General features: G+C 41.9%; 1 protein-coding gene across 1 annotated transcript; it reads left to right on the top strand.

Moving 5' to 3' along the window:
* The first annotated feature begins 2164 nt into the window (after window positions 1–2164).
* abhd13 (abhydrolase domain containing 13) lies at window positions 2165–9588 on the top strand. The gene is made up of 2 exons (XM_034187028.1): window positions 2165–2368; window positions 8473–9588. Exon 2 carries the CDS (start codon window positions 8508–8510, stop codon window positions 9561–9563), a length of 1056 nt encoding a protein of 351 aa, XP_034042919.1. The 5' UTR covers window positions 2165–2368; window positions 8473–8507; the 3' UTR covers window positions 9564–9588.
* Window positions 9589–14277: the final 4689 nt, after the last annotated feature.

The following is a 14277-nucleotide window of genomic DNA, read 5'->3' as shown; positions in this document are numbered from 1 at the left end:
GCAAGTTCAGATGTCCCGTGGTACCAGCGTTCCTATTTAAACTAATATATAAAAGAATAACTGTAGATTATTAGAATCAGAATCAGATGATAAAATATTCAGAATCGTTATAATAAAATATAACAACATGGCCTAAAATAATAGGGTCACTGGACCTTAGTTGTATCTATTAGAATCCAAATTTTCAGAGCTGAACATGTGGAGGTTTTTGTGGAGTTACCGGAGAAATTTTTGCAGACCCACTCAAAAACTGACTCACTGAGTGCCTCGACAATGACTCTGCTTGCCCGGTCTTTTCGGTGGCCTCCTCCCAGTTGGGTATGCCTGAAAGACCTCCCTAGGGAGACGACCCGAGGGCATCATCACCAGATGCCCGAACCACCTCAACTGGCTCCTCTCGATGCAAAGAAGCAGTGGCTCACTCTGTCCTTCTCGGATAGTCGAGCTTCTCACCTCGTCCTTGAGTGTAAGCCAAGATACCTGATAGAAGAATCTCATTTCTGCCACTTGTATCCACGACCTTATTCTTTTGGACAATACCCAAAGTTCATGACCACAGGTGAGAATAGGAATGTAAATTGATGGGAAAATTGAGAGTCTCGCCTTCTGGGTCAGTTCTTTCTTCACCAGGATGGTCCGAGTCCAGCACCGTAAAACATCAGACACCACAATCTGATGCTCCAACTTAGCCCCACTCCTGAACAAGACCTCGAGCTACTTAACTCCTCCACTTGGGGCAGTAACTCTGCCCTGACTCATAGGGGACAGTCCACCCTTTTCTGTCAATGGACCATGGTCTCAGATTTGGAAGTGCTGATTCTCATCCCAGTCACTTTGCACTCAGCTTCAAACTTGCTCAGTGCACATCGGAGGTAACTAACTGATGAAGCCAACAGAACCACATGATCAACAAGAAGCGGAGATGCAGCTCTGAGGTCACCATATTGGACACTCTCTGGTCCCTGACTGCATCTTGAAATCCCATCCATGAACATAATAAGCAGGACTGGTGACAAGGGGCAGCGACTGGCGGAGTCCCTCACCCACTGGGAACAGGTCCGATGTAATGTTGAGAATACGGGCACAGCTCCTACTTTGGTCATAGAGAACAAATCGCACATTGCAGCAGTTCTGGTACCTTATACTCAGTGGTCAACAAAGTTGGGGAAAGTAACTTTGGAAAGTTACTTCATTAGTTAATCTATACAGTTATATTTTACAGTTACTTCTTACATTTACTTCATTAGCAGCTGCGGACACCTTGTCGGCAGCTGCTGAATTTAATTAATAAAGTTACTCATAATCTAATTTGGTTATTTTTAAGATTTAGTACTCAGAAAAGTAACTATTAGTTACTTTGCTGATTAGTTACTTTTCTGATTGCTCAATTTTACGAGTAACCAAGTTAGATTACTCGTTACCTTATTAGTTACATTGCAACATTAGTTGCAAGTTTTCGGCAGATTCTAATAAAGTAATTGCATAAAGCTGCTAATGAAGTAACTGCATAAAGCACCTGTATAAAGCAACTAAAAAAGTAACTAAAAAAGTAACTTGTCAAAGTTACTTTCCACAACACTGGTGGTCAACAATGGTCAACAACCGTGGGACTAGGTCGGGCTCAGCCCAAAGAAACAACACAGTGTCACCTCCATGTAACAGGTCTTGGTGCACTGTTTTTTTGCGCAGTGGAGGAACTGACACATAAAATAACATGTTGCATTAAATAATCTGACCTCATGAGATTTTATTTATTTATTTATTTGCTTATTTTAGGTAACTGCATCTGAAAATAATGGTAGGTGGGGTTTCACCAACAAATTCACTGGATGCACTGTCACACAATTTGAAAAATTGGGGAGCGGGTTGGTTTTAATGGACAAGTGTTTGACTAAATGCATAATCACTCCTCAGAAAAAAAAAAAAAAAAAAAACACCTACATATTATACTCAATTTCAAAGCACCAGACCGAAGAGACCATTGGAGATGAATGAAAGTGACAAGTTCTTTTTAAACTACATGTAACCGACCATACCTGCTGCTCCTGTAAAAGTATTTACCATTCATTCACCATCCAGCAGGTGGTAGACACGTCTATGGGATATTACATAAAAAAGGTGGCCCCGGAACCGTTTTTCTCAGCTATGTTGAAGTCGGAGCTACGTCGTGCTGCACCAGCAGTGCTAACTAGCGCAGCCGCAGCTAGCTTCGCCGGGTCTTGCTGACAATTTTTTCACCTTGTAACTTTCCCACTTTAAACCTTTATTGAAGTCATTTGCTGGCCAGCTGAATGACACTGATTGCGCCATACATGTCCGAGCATCTGCTTTATTTTGCTGCAGCTGAAGCGCTTAAAATGACAGAAGGGTAAGTCTGTGGTTGTATTAGTATTTCACTGCAGCATTAGCAGAATAGCGTCACAGTTAGCATGCCGCTTACTGCAGTAATGGCTAATGTAATCCGGTTTACAGTCCGTGCTGAGCGTGTTGATTCGCTGGAGCAGTTTAATAGTCTGTTTTGTCAGCTAACGGTGCAGCTGACTAAGCTAGCGTTATGCTTCCGGTGGGATAACGTTAAAGAGGCTAATAACGTTAAAGAGGCTAACAGGATCTGTCACGTTCTGGGTGGGGTCCAGACACTTTTCTGTTCTTTTATACTTAAAAAATAAAATAAAAAAATTGTCTCCCCTCATGCTGTTTGGTAACATTTCAATACACATTGAGATGAATAAGTGCCTGCTGGCAGTAATTCTTCATTCATAAACTTAATCCAATGTCCCCACTAGTTTAGTTTAACTACTTTTCTACTATTTGATGACTTGCACGTGACGTCACCACGTGTTTTAGTGATCACTCTCCTTCAATCCTGAGCTTTAATACTGGAAAAGGGTACTTTATACTAACCCCTACAGAGCAGGGATTTCCATAGACTTTATCACATCACACCGGGCGAATGAATGCATGATGTGGCAAGCCTAGTTTACTTATAAAAAATATATATATTATAAAATATTGCCAGACAATATTGTTATGGTAACCTTACACATGTGCTGGTAGATTATTATTACGTTTGTGGCATGACATCCTAACCTTAATAGCCCAAATAGGCAGTGGCTACGGGTACGGACCCGTATCTACAGAGACCGTTCTAAAGATACGGAGGGTGTCTAAGCGACCAATCAGGATGCGCAAATACGTCATACCATATGCGGCTAAAGGTCCGGTGTCATGTACAATTCTTTCCGTCTCGCTTAGAAAACAGCGCTTGGAACTTGAGGTGGATGGATGATGAAAGAAGCAAAACACCTTCGCAATTTACGTCGATATTTTGATGAATTTCTTCATTTACATTTGATGAATTTCTTAAATTACAGCAGCTTCATTAAACAAATGTACTCAAATGATTATCAGCACGACGGCGAGCTTACAGGCTAACCTCCGCTAACACTAGAAGACAGTTGCCAGTTATGGCTTCTGAAACAAGGGAGAAAAAAGAAACAGCACAGTTCAGCTGAAGCATTAGTGGACGTAAAATATTCTGTGTCTGTTAAGATCTTCACCGCTTGTTCCACGTGTGTATTTCCCACTGGTGTCACATACGTCCACTCAGTGAACCTCGGTCCGTACCTTTAGCAGTCCCGCAGAAGATACGGATGTACGTACCCGTAGCCACTTCGGCCCAAATAACCCCAATCTTTCAGAGATGCATGAACCAAAAGAATTCTCGAGGTTGGTCTGAAGGCCAGAATTCGTGCTTCCGCGGCTGGCCGGTCAGTGAAAACACACTTGGGCTTTATGCTGTTCTGTTGAAATCACCTGGTTTTTTTATTGTCTCTAACTTGCTTCTAATGGCCAGCTGACAGCTATTATTGTCTGGAATGATGAAATTTATACACAAAGCTGACCTGAAATGAACCATTGTACATTAAATTGATGTTATTGACGAGTCTTACCCGTTTGAAAAGTGACCAAATTACATGTATTTGTATTGAGCTCTGCAATGTTTTCAGAGAGAAAACCCACCCCTCGAGATGAAATGCCCGGATGACCGAACTTCTGAATTGAAGCAAGCAATGTTGGTTCATGTGAAGGGACTGAAAAAAAAAGTATTTTTCTCCCCGTCAAAGAATTGAATCCCGGTGTCACAGACTCAGCACTCTCCTAGACTCGGCACTCCCCCTGCCTTCACTGTGCATGCGTTATGGCGGAGCTTTAGCAGTGATTAACAGATTATTGCCTTGTTTTTGCTTAAAACTGACTTTAGAAAGATTTAAGAGTTTTTATGTCGTTATCTGATGGTTAATAATCACATTACTCCGTTTGATCACATTGCGTGCAGAGTCTCAGATGTGCTGCTGTCACACTATGATTGCTCGCTTGTCTTTCATGTGGAAATGATTTTTGTTTAAATGCTTCAGATATCTGTCACTAATATCTGGTTCACACGGCAAGATAATTAGGCCGGCATCGGACCCGATCGTTCCCCTCCGACAATTTTAAGGATGCCCCGACTATCGTGATGGTGCTAAAGATAATCTTATCAAATATTCCTGTCGTGCAGTGTGCTAAGCACGCTATAGTCTGCTCGGAAAGGACGTCAGGAGTGCTCAGACCGCAAATCGGGTATATTCAACATGTTGGATTTTCTTGACCCGAAATCACAGCGTGTGTTGTCCCCCGACCACAAACAAACATGCAGCCTGCTGAATGTGACGTGCAGCCAATCAGAAAGCGAGGTGACGGATGCACGGAGCAGAATCCAAAATCAAAACGGCTATGACTTACCAGAAAGCTCAGTGGTCGCGCTGTCTCCACTCCTTTAAACAACGCCTTTTCTTTTTCTTTTTGTATCGTGTTTTATTTTTTCTGTTAGACGTGGTTCACAAACTATCTCCATTGTTTCTTCCTCATCCACCATGTTTGTTTACTCTGAAGTCACGTTTAATCTCGAGAGATTTTGCGACATTTCCTGTCTGACCTGGGAATGTTCGTGTGTGAAATCTGTTCGTGTGTGGTGTGTTGTCTTCACCGTGTGGCTGCACACCACACAGTGTATGACCAAAACTTAGATGTATGCTTTTTTTTTTAATCTCCATGTGTGTGGTCTCTCAGGTATTGGAAACCTACAGATAATTTTAAAATCTTGCCTTGTAAATAGATGGTTAATGGAGTGCAGTTTTAAGCAGACACAAGGCAATAATCGGTGAATCGCGGTGGACGCTCCGAAATGACGCATGCACAGTGAAGGCAGGGGGAGTGCTGAGCTCCTGACACCGGACCAATGCATGAAAGGTGGGGGATACTTACGATACTATACTTACCACTATACCAATGAGGAGTTTGTAACGAGCACAGAGACATGGAGCATCAATTATGGCAGCTGCCATGAGCCCCAAGATTTTGGGTTATGGCTGCCAAATTCAGAGTGGTTACAGTTATAACTGCTGTAACCATGACCATTTCATAAAAAAAGTAGAGATGGGCCTGATCCCATCCAGTATCGGTATCCTGTCCAAACATGCCTTCAGATGTCATGTTTTGTCCACAGCCCAAAGATGTTCAATTTACTACCAGACAGTAGTAATAGTGCAGCAGATAAGAGAATATTTTGAGCGGAATCTTGTAAATGGTGATACAAGCATCAAATTCGGCACAAATACTCCTTAGACATTACTCTTTTGAAATAACCGATTAGTAGGGATGGGTATTGATAAGATTTTGTCAATATTGATGCCATTATCGATTCCGCTTATCGATCCACTTCTTTATCGAGCTTAAGCTTTTTGCATAACGATTCCCTTATCGGTCCTTCAGAGTGGCTGTTGTTTTGGGGGGTTTTTGTCAGGAAAATGAGAATTTCTCTACATTGATTACAGACCTGCAGCGGGTCTGTAATCAACTTTTCTGCAGCGCGGCTTTGCTTTGAACCTTGAACCAATCAAAGCAGTGATTAGCAGATCGAAGCAGTGCTTTGATCTACGATTTGTGGATTCATTGTTTTATTTCGCTTTATCTCAATTTTTCCCCGCTAAAACCCTGAAGAGCATATGTCTGAGTAATATTTAATATTTTTATGTTAAACCAACCTGTTATGGTCCTCTGAAACAGTTGATAGATGTATTTTATAACTTAAAAACGGGACTGATGCTAACGCATTAGCATGTTTATGGCGTTTTCAATGTTAAAGTTAGCATTAAGCTGTTCGCATCAGCATGTTTGTGTTGATTTTTCTGTATAATTAATGGCTCAGCGTTCAGTGTCGTAAAAGTGTCAGATTGTAATTTTTTCATTTATTTTTATTCATATATTAATAACACTATGTAACACAGTTTTTGTTCCTGGCTTCTAAGTGTTATATTTCAACTGCTTATGTCTAAAGTCTATTGAAAAATGACTACATTCAGCACAAACTTTGATTTTATTTTTTTAATGTACTAGAAAGTTCTATTTGTTTCTTGAAATTTCTAGATAATTCTGGAAACTTCTAGAAAATTCTGGACAGTTCTAGCAGTTAAAGAATATTCTAGAAGACTACTCAGTAGTAGTGAAGGCGAATCGAGAATATTCTTGAAAACAGACAAATTTCAAAATATCATTGTCCTGATCACAGAAGCAAAGTTTCTGTGGAATAACAGCTATTTTCTATTTATTTAAGGCATAACAGGTTAGGAAAACACTGTGTACCCAGGAACAAAACAAAAATAAATATTTGTTACATAGTGTAATAATAGCAACAACAATAATAGTCTACATAATAGACAATAATAGTCAATAATAATAGACTAATAATGTTACAATACAATTTTAAAGAAAGAGACAAAAATAACCTAATGAAACACAACACAACAAAAGATAAAAAACATCTAACAATGAAAATAAATAAATACATATAGAAATAAGTGTTTTCCTGTGAACTGCCTCTTACACCTCCACTTCAGCCCTGTTTTACTTAAGTTAGTTTAGTAATCACAATTTGTTTCGGTCAAACATATTTTCAATTTGTTAATTTCTTCAGTGATTTCCTCCAGAACTATCTGCCAAGCTAGAAAATTGCTGCATCCTAGCAGAATACTACTGGAATGAATTTGAATAAGGAAAGTTGGGTTTTTTCTCACCTAAATGGATGCTGCACTCACTGCAGTTTATTGTCTGGAATAGTCCCAGATTGCATTTCAGAGCTTCTAGAATTCAAACATTTTCGTGTGGGTGGTGTTGGGGGGTAATTTGGGTTTCAGCTTTTTTTGTTTTTCTCCACTTTCATCCCTAAATATGTCAACCGTGAGTCACTCCTCCGTTCTGTTCACACAGCTCCAAATGCTGCGCGGCTCTCTGCCGAGTCAAGTTAGAACGATAGAGTCCAGTCGGTATTCATAAATTCATAGAGAAACACTGTTTAAATCAAATGGCACCTTTTTCCAAACATTGTAAAACAAACAAACTGCAATCGATCAAAAAGTTTTTTCCTCCCAAAGCGAGACGTCCTGCGCTGACATGCAGCAGCCGGCTGAGCTCAGCTCAGAGGTATGGAGAGACATTCATGCCAAAATGTCTGAAAGGAAATGCTTTTGACAAAAACTACATTTTGTTTATTTTTATTCGTCTCCAGAGATCAAGGATGCAGTAAAATTCACAAGAAAATTTCCAGGGGGTATCGATAAGGGGATCGATAAGCGGAATCGATAATGGCATCGATGTCGATTAAAATCTTGTCAATACCCATCCCTATTACATACCCGTCTGTCTATGTGTAGCCCTGCAACATACATTCATCCTGTCCAGGGTTTTCACCTGCCTCTCACCCTATGACTATTGGGATAGGCTCCAGTCCCTCACCATGACTCTTGTTTGAAGTATTCACATTTAAGAAGCTGAAGTCAAAGAATTTGGATTTTTATTTATTTATTTATTTGGTTTGTGTGTGTGACTAAAAATGATTAATCAGTTGACAATTAAATGTCTTAATCGATTTATTTTTGCAATGCAAGTGTAATATTCCAGATAACCTCTGAAAATGAATCATTTATTTTCTGGAACATTATCTATCTACTCGACCAATTTCATTGAAATCCGTTGATTGCTTTTTGAGTTATTCTGCTAACAGGCAAACACTGGTGGAAAAAAATTACTCTTAGTGGAAATAATTACCATAATTTTGGGAATTACATTAAATGTGGAAGTTAACGGTTGAGAATTCTTTCCAGAATTACTAAGTAGGAAATCAGACTACTGGTGTTTTTGTTTTGTTGTTGTTGTTGTTTTTTTCCCATTTTGAGCCACTGTTTAGAATCATATAAAATGTTAGCACTCTCAGCCCATGTTCAAGGTTTATTAATGTCCTTCCATTTGGGCTCATTTGGGGCATTTAGACTATTTTCAGGTTGTTGTTGTTTTCCAGTGCTCTTCTTAATTATATCCATTGTCCTCCACTTTTCTCTGCACTTAGTTTTTTTTTTTCCATTTTCTGTTTTGCAGGCTGTGCATGGTGTGACAGCAGCTCCCGCAAAGCCATGGAGAAGCCCAGGAGGCTTTGGGGGGTCGCGGAGCGGTGCACGCTGGCTCTGGCCTCCTGGTCCTGGGGTACCTGCCGAATCTCCCTGCTGGCCCTGATCCTCACCTTCCATCTGTACGGGGGATTATTTCTCCTTGCCCTCATCTTGGCCTCTGTAGCGGGCATCCTCTACAAATTCCAAGATGTGCTCCTCTACTTCCCGGACCAGCCCTCTTCATCTCGCCTTTATGTTCCTATGCCGACGGGAATCCCTCACGAGAATGTATACATTCGCACCAAGGATAATGTCAAGCTCAACGTGATCCTTCTTCGCTACACAGGAGGGGATGCTCCTTCAGGAATCACCCCTGCCAATCAAAGCAGCCCCACCTCCTCTTGTCCACCCACTATAATTTATTTCCATGGTAATGCAGGGAATATTGGGCACAGGGTGCCAAACGCCCTGCTGATGCTGGTCAACCTGAAAGCCAACGTGTTACTGGTGGACTACCGTGGCTACGGGAAGAGCGAGGGCGAGCCCAGCGAGAACGGACTCTACCTGGATGCAGAGGCCACACTGGACTACGTTATGACCCGTCCTGATCTGGACAAGACAAAGGTGGTGCTATTTGGGCGCTCACTGGGCGGCGCTGTGGCCGTACGCTTGGCCTCGGCTAACCCTCACCGCGTAGCGGCCATTATTGTTGAGAACACCTTCCTAAGTATTCCCCACATGGCAGCGACCCTCTTCTCCTTCTTGCCCATGCGCCTGCTGCCCCTGTGGTGCTACAAGAATCAGTTCCTCTCCTACCGGCAGGTGGCGCTGTGCCGCATGCCATCTTTGTTTGTGTCGGGCCTGTCGGACCAGCTCATCCCGCCGGTCATGATGAAACAACTGTACGAGCTATCTCCTGCACGGACTAAGCGGCTGGCCATCTTTCCAGAGGGCACGCACAACGACACGTGGCAGTGTCAGGGCTACTTCGCTGCACTGGAGCAGTTCATGAAAGACCTGTTGAAGAGCCACAGCCACGAGGAGAGCACTCAGCCTTCCACCAGCGTCACCATTATCTGAACAAGGAGTCGCAGACTCCTGATTTCGAAATACGAGCTGGAGAATTTCAGAAAGAATGTCATTTTCTTCTTCCTTTTCAGTGCATTTGTCTCGGCTTTAATTTCAGGATTTTTACTTCTCTGTAAATGTCATACTCCATTACTGAATACGAAAGAGTATTTCAAAGTTGCCTACCCTATTTTTTTTTTTTTTTGTATTTGACTTTTTGAATGATCTGAAAGAAAAACACGTCAGTGACACCATTTACTGTAGAAGCTCCACCAAGAATAATTAAAACTCCCTGACATTTTTTTCTCACAGTTTAATTGACCACACAAAGTGCAGTATTTCACTTTGTGTACATCAAGTATGAGACACTGATGATTACACTTATTCTGTGTGTGCATGTTTTCGAGGTCTATTAGAAAAGTATCCGACTTTATTATTTTTTTTCAAAAACCATATGGATTTGAATCATGTGTGATTACATCAGACATGCTTGAACCCTCGTGGGCATGTGAGAGTTTTTTCACGCCTGTCGGTTACATCATTTGCCTGTGGGCAGTCTTTGAGTGAGGAGTCACCCACCCTCGTCGATTCTTCCCCCCCCCCCCCCCCATTGTTTAGGAATGGCTCAGACTGCTGCTTTGTTTGATCAACATTTTTTCAAAACTGTAAGGCACAACTGAGTGGACACCATTCGATAAATTCAGCTGGTTTTCGGTAAAAATTTTAACAGCTGATGAGAGATTTTGGTCTGGTAGTGTCGCTTTAAGGACGGCCCACGGTGCCTAACGGCGATCTGCGCTTCGAGCCGGCAGCGTCTCGCCGTGTCAAGTTGAAAACTTTCACATTTCAGGCTCTGTTGACCCAGTAAGTCATCAAAGAACAGAGAACTTTCAGAAGAAGTCGGCATGAGGAGTTTATGCGGACATTCCACTGTTAAAGGTCATTTTGTAATGAAAGAACGTGCGGGCAGAGTTGCATGTCGGGCCGGACCCAACCGCGGGGGGTCGCGACAGGAAAAACACCTCCGTTGGAAACCTTAACGGGCAAGTTGGAACATGCCCAAGCTGTTAAACAATTTCTCAGTTACTCACTTGTTGAAAGCCATCAAAAGCCGCCTGAATTTTACAAATGGTTTTCAACACGGAGGTATTTTTCCTGTCGCGGCACACACAGATTAGCCGAGTCGTCACGGAAATGACTCGGCGAATTTGCACGCACGTCTTTCATTAAAAAATGTCCTTAAACAGCGGAATGTCCGCATAAAGTCCTCATGCCGGCCTCTTCTGAATCTTCTCTGTTCTCTCACGACGTCCTGGGTGAATTAAGCTTTAAATTAGGATGTTTTCAGGTCGAAACAGGCCGACGACGGCGCCTGGAAGCGCTGCATGACGTCCCGCTCCGTGGGAAGTCCTTACACCGACAGAAACACCCCATAATCTCTCATCAGCCATTAAACTTTTCACCGAAAACCAGCGTAATTTCTCGAATAGCGTCCACTCGGATATTCCTCACAGGTCCAGAAAAAATTTTGATAAAGCAACGCGTGCCGTCTCGAGCAGCGTGTGAAACAAAGGAATTCAGCCGAGAGGGCGGGACCACATCTCACTCAAGGCCTGCCCACAGGGAAATGACATCATCGTGAAAAAACTCACGCATGCGCACGAGGGCTCAAGCATGATTGGTGTAATCACACGTCATTCAAATCCATATAGTTAAAAAAAAAAAATTAAAGGGTCGGTTTATTATCTAATAGACCTCGTAGATTACATCTGGCACAGTTTTTTTTTTTTTTTTTTTTTTTTTTTTTTTCTTCTTTCTTCCCCAAATTCAGAAGTATTAAGTGATTTACATCAAGCAACACTGAGGAGTATCAGGATGGTGCACCCCCCAACACACACATTCTTAAACGATAACATGGAATACTTGCAGCTGCAGCCAGAGGCATGTCATAATTGTGTTCGGAAAATATATGAATAATTTCAGATCTCTGCATGTTGCTTGCAAATAATGCTGTGTTCATCTAAGCTTAAACTCTTTGATTTGCCTGCTTTAAGAGTCATAAAGCTCCTGACCTCAGAATTCAGATTTCAATGATTTTTTTGAACTCCGAATTGGTCAGAAGATTCAAAGTGATTGTATTGTCAGCAGTAATAATGAAACACTGAGCTACTTTTAAGTCGACATCTGTGTTTTGTTTTGTTTTTTTTTTTTGGAAAAATAGTTTAGTTTGCTCATTATTTAATCTGAGAATGTTTTAAAACGTCAAAATGTAAATGGCTGTGGTTCCACAATACTTTGTCATGACTAGAGGGCTTCATGTTTTAGCCTCAGCGTTTTCTTTAAAATAAAAGGCACGTAGAAGCAAGTATTCATGAAGGAAACCAGACAGCTGTTAAGTTTTATATGGCTGTCTTTGGATGGGATGTTTCACGTTGGGCGTCGGTCGACCGTTGGAGTGGATTAACAAAAACGTTCTGGACAAAACTGTTTGTTTCATTGAAATTATACAAAATGCTCAGTCCTTCATTGGGCTGTTAAGGTGCCATCATGGCGATCTTGACCTACTTTTCAAGGTTACAGACTATTCTTTTGTGAATAAGTCTTATTTTGTGCTGTTGCCTTCTTAGCGAAAGGATTAATGTGGTCAGCAATTTTGCAAAATTTCTTTAACTCTGTAAAAACTGCAAATTGAGCTCTGAAATTTTGGTTTCTGGTGATGTGGGTGGGGATCAGTGAGACCCCTTTTTTTTTAGACAATGTTGGCATTTTCTAAAAAAAAAAAGCAAAATAAAGAGACGGGTCTGTTAACATAATTGTGCAGCGTTGTTGCTCTAAAGTGCAGAGTCTGCAAGTCCATCTGAAAGATATGTTATTGGTGTTGTCCAAACAAATCAGGATGACCTTGAATCTTTGACATGTTAGGAGTTACTTTTAGTGATGTTTTGCGCTGAGAATTTTGAATGTAGGACAGATGCAGAAGATTTAGGAAGCTTCTAAAACCACCGGATAGGCGCTATTTACAGCTTTCAGATTTTTTTTTTTTTGAGAATACGGCCATTGGAATGTTCATGTCATTTATGATATGCAATAGTTCAGCTGCGACAACAGTAGGTGTTGTTGCAGAACATTGATTCCCCCACTGTCCACCACAATATTGTCCAAGAGTTCAGGGTATATTAAATATGCCCAGAAAACAAAAAGCTGCTAAATATGCACTATTTATCAAAAAATATGTGATGACCTTTGACTCTTAAAAATGATTATTTTTATGTGATAAAGTTGCATAATTTGTTTTCGATGGTCTTATGCCATTTGAGAAAATGGGGGTGGTGTGTGTGTGTGTGTGTATATAATAAGGTATTTGCAAATATTTTATTACTAAGTAATAGTCAGTCTCACAGTCTTTGTGTTGACATGTACCACACAGTATACAGGGAAAGGGTTTTTGTTCTTTTGTGAAATGGATCATTTTATTTATTAAGTTTGTGACACTGAGTAGGGGGGCAAAGCTCTCGATTTACCGATCGATAAGTTCCGATCCTCACCTATGGTCATGAGATTTGGCTCATGACCGAAAGAACGAGATCGCGGGTACAAGCGGCCGAGATGAGTTTCCTCCGCAGGGTGGCTGGGCGCTCCCTTAGAGATAGGATGAGGAGCTCGGAGTCGAGCCGCTGCTCCTCCACGTCGAAAGGAGTCAGTTGAGGTGGCTCGGGCATCTTTTCCGGATGCCCTCTGGACGCCTCGCTGGAGAGGTGTTCCGGGCACGTCCCATTGGGAGGAGGCCGCGGGGAAGACCCAGGACACGCTGGAAGGATTACATCTCTCGGCTGGCTTGGGAACGCCTTGGGGTGCCCCCAGAGGAGCTGGGGGAGGTGTGTGTGGATCGGGAGGTCTGGGCAGCTTTGCTTGAGCTGCTGCCCCCACGACCCGACTCCGGATAAAGCGGAAGAAAATGGATGGATGGATGGAAGTTTGTGACACAATCCATTTAATTTCTTTGTAAAGGGGATACTTGTACATAAGCTTTGAATGCGGTTTTTAACTTAGACTAGCGCCCGCCCCCCCCCCCCCATTTTTGTAAGGTTTGTATCTTGGTGATTACAGTGCATCTGGAAAGTATTCAGCCCTTCACATTTTTTATGTTACAGCCTTACACCAAAATGGAGCAATTTTTTTTCTTTTCCTCAGAATTCTACTCAAAACATCCCATAATGTCAACATGAAAAAAGTTTTTGTGTGTTTGTTTGCAAAAAGAAAAAAAAAAAAAAACAATTCACACGGACGTAAGTATTCACACCCTTTGCTCAGTACTTTGTTGATGCACCATTGGCAGCAATTACAGCCTCAAGTGTTATTGAATATGATGTCATAGGCTTGGTGCACCTATCTTTGGGCAGTTTTGACCGTTATTCTTTGCAGCACCTCTCAAATTCCATCAGGTTGAATGGGGAGCATCGGTGCACAGCTATTTTCACAGCTCTCCAGGGATGTTTAATCTGGGCTCTGGCTGGGCCACTCAGATATTCACAGAGTTGTCCTGAAGCCACTCCTTTGATATCTTGGCTGTGTGCTTAGGGTCATTGTCATGCTGAAAGATGAACCGTCGCCCCAGTCTGAGGTCAAGAGCGCTCTGGAGCAGGTTTTCATCCAGGATGTCTCTGTACATTTCTGCATTCAACTTTCCTTCAATCCTGACTAGTCTCCCAGTTCCTGCTGCTGAAAA

Source organism: Thalassophryne amazonica, chromosome 14 (assembly GCF_902500255.1).
Source record: "Thalassophryne amazonica chromosome 14, fThaAma1.1, whole genome shotgun sequence".
Lineage (NCBI taxonomy): Eukaryota > Metazoa > Chordata > Actinopteri > Batrachoidiformes > Batrachoididae > Thalassophryne > Thalassophryne amazonica.
Note: the sequence above shows the minus strand (reverse complement) of the source record. Positions and strands in the feature narration are given on the sequence as shown.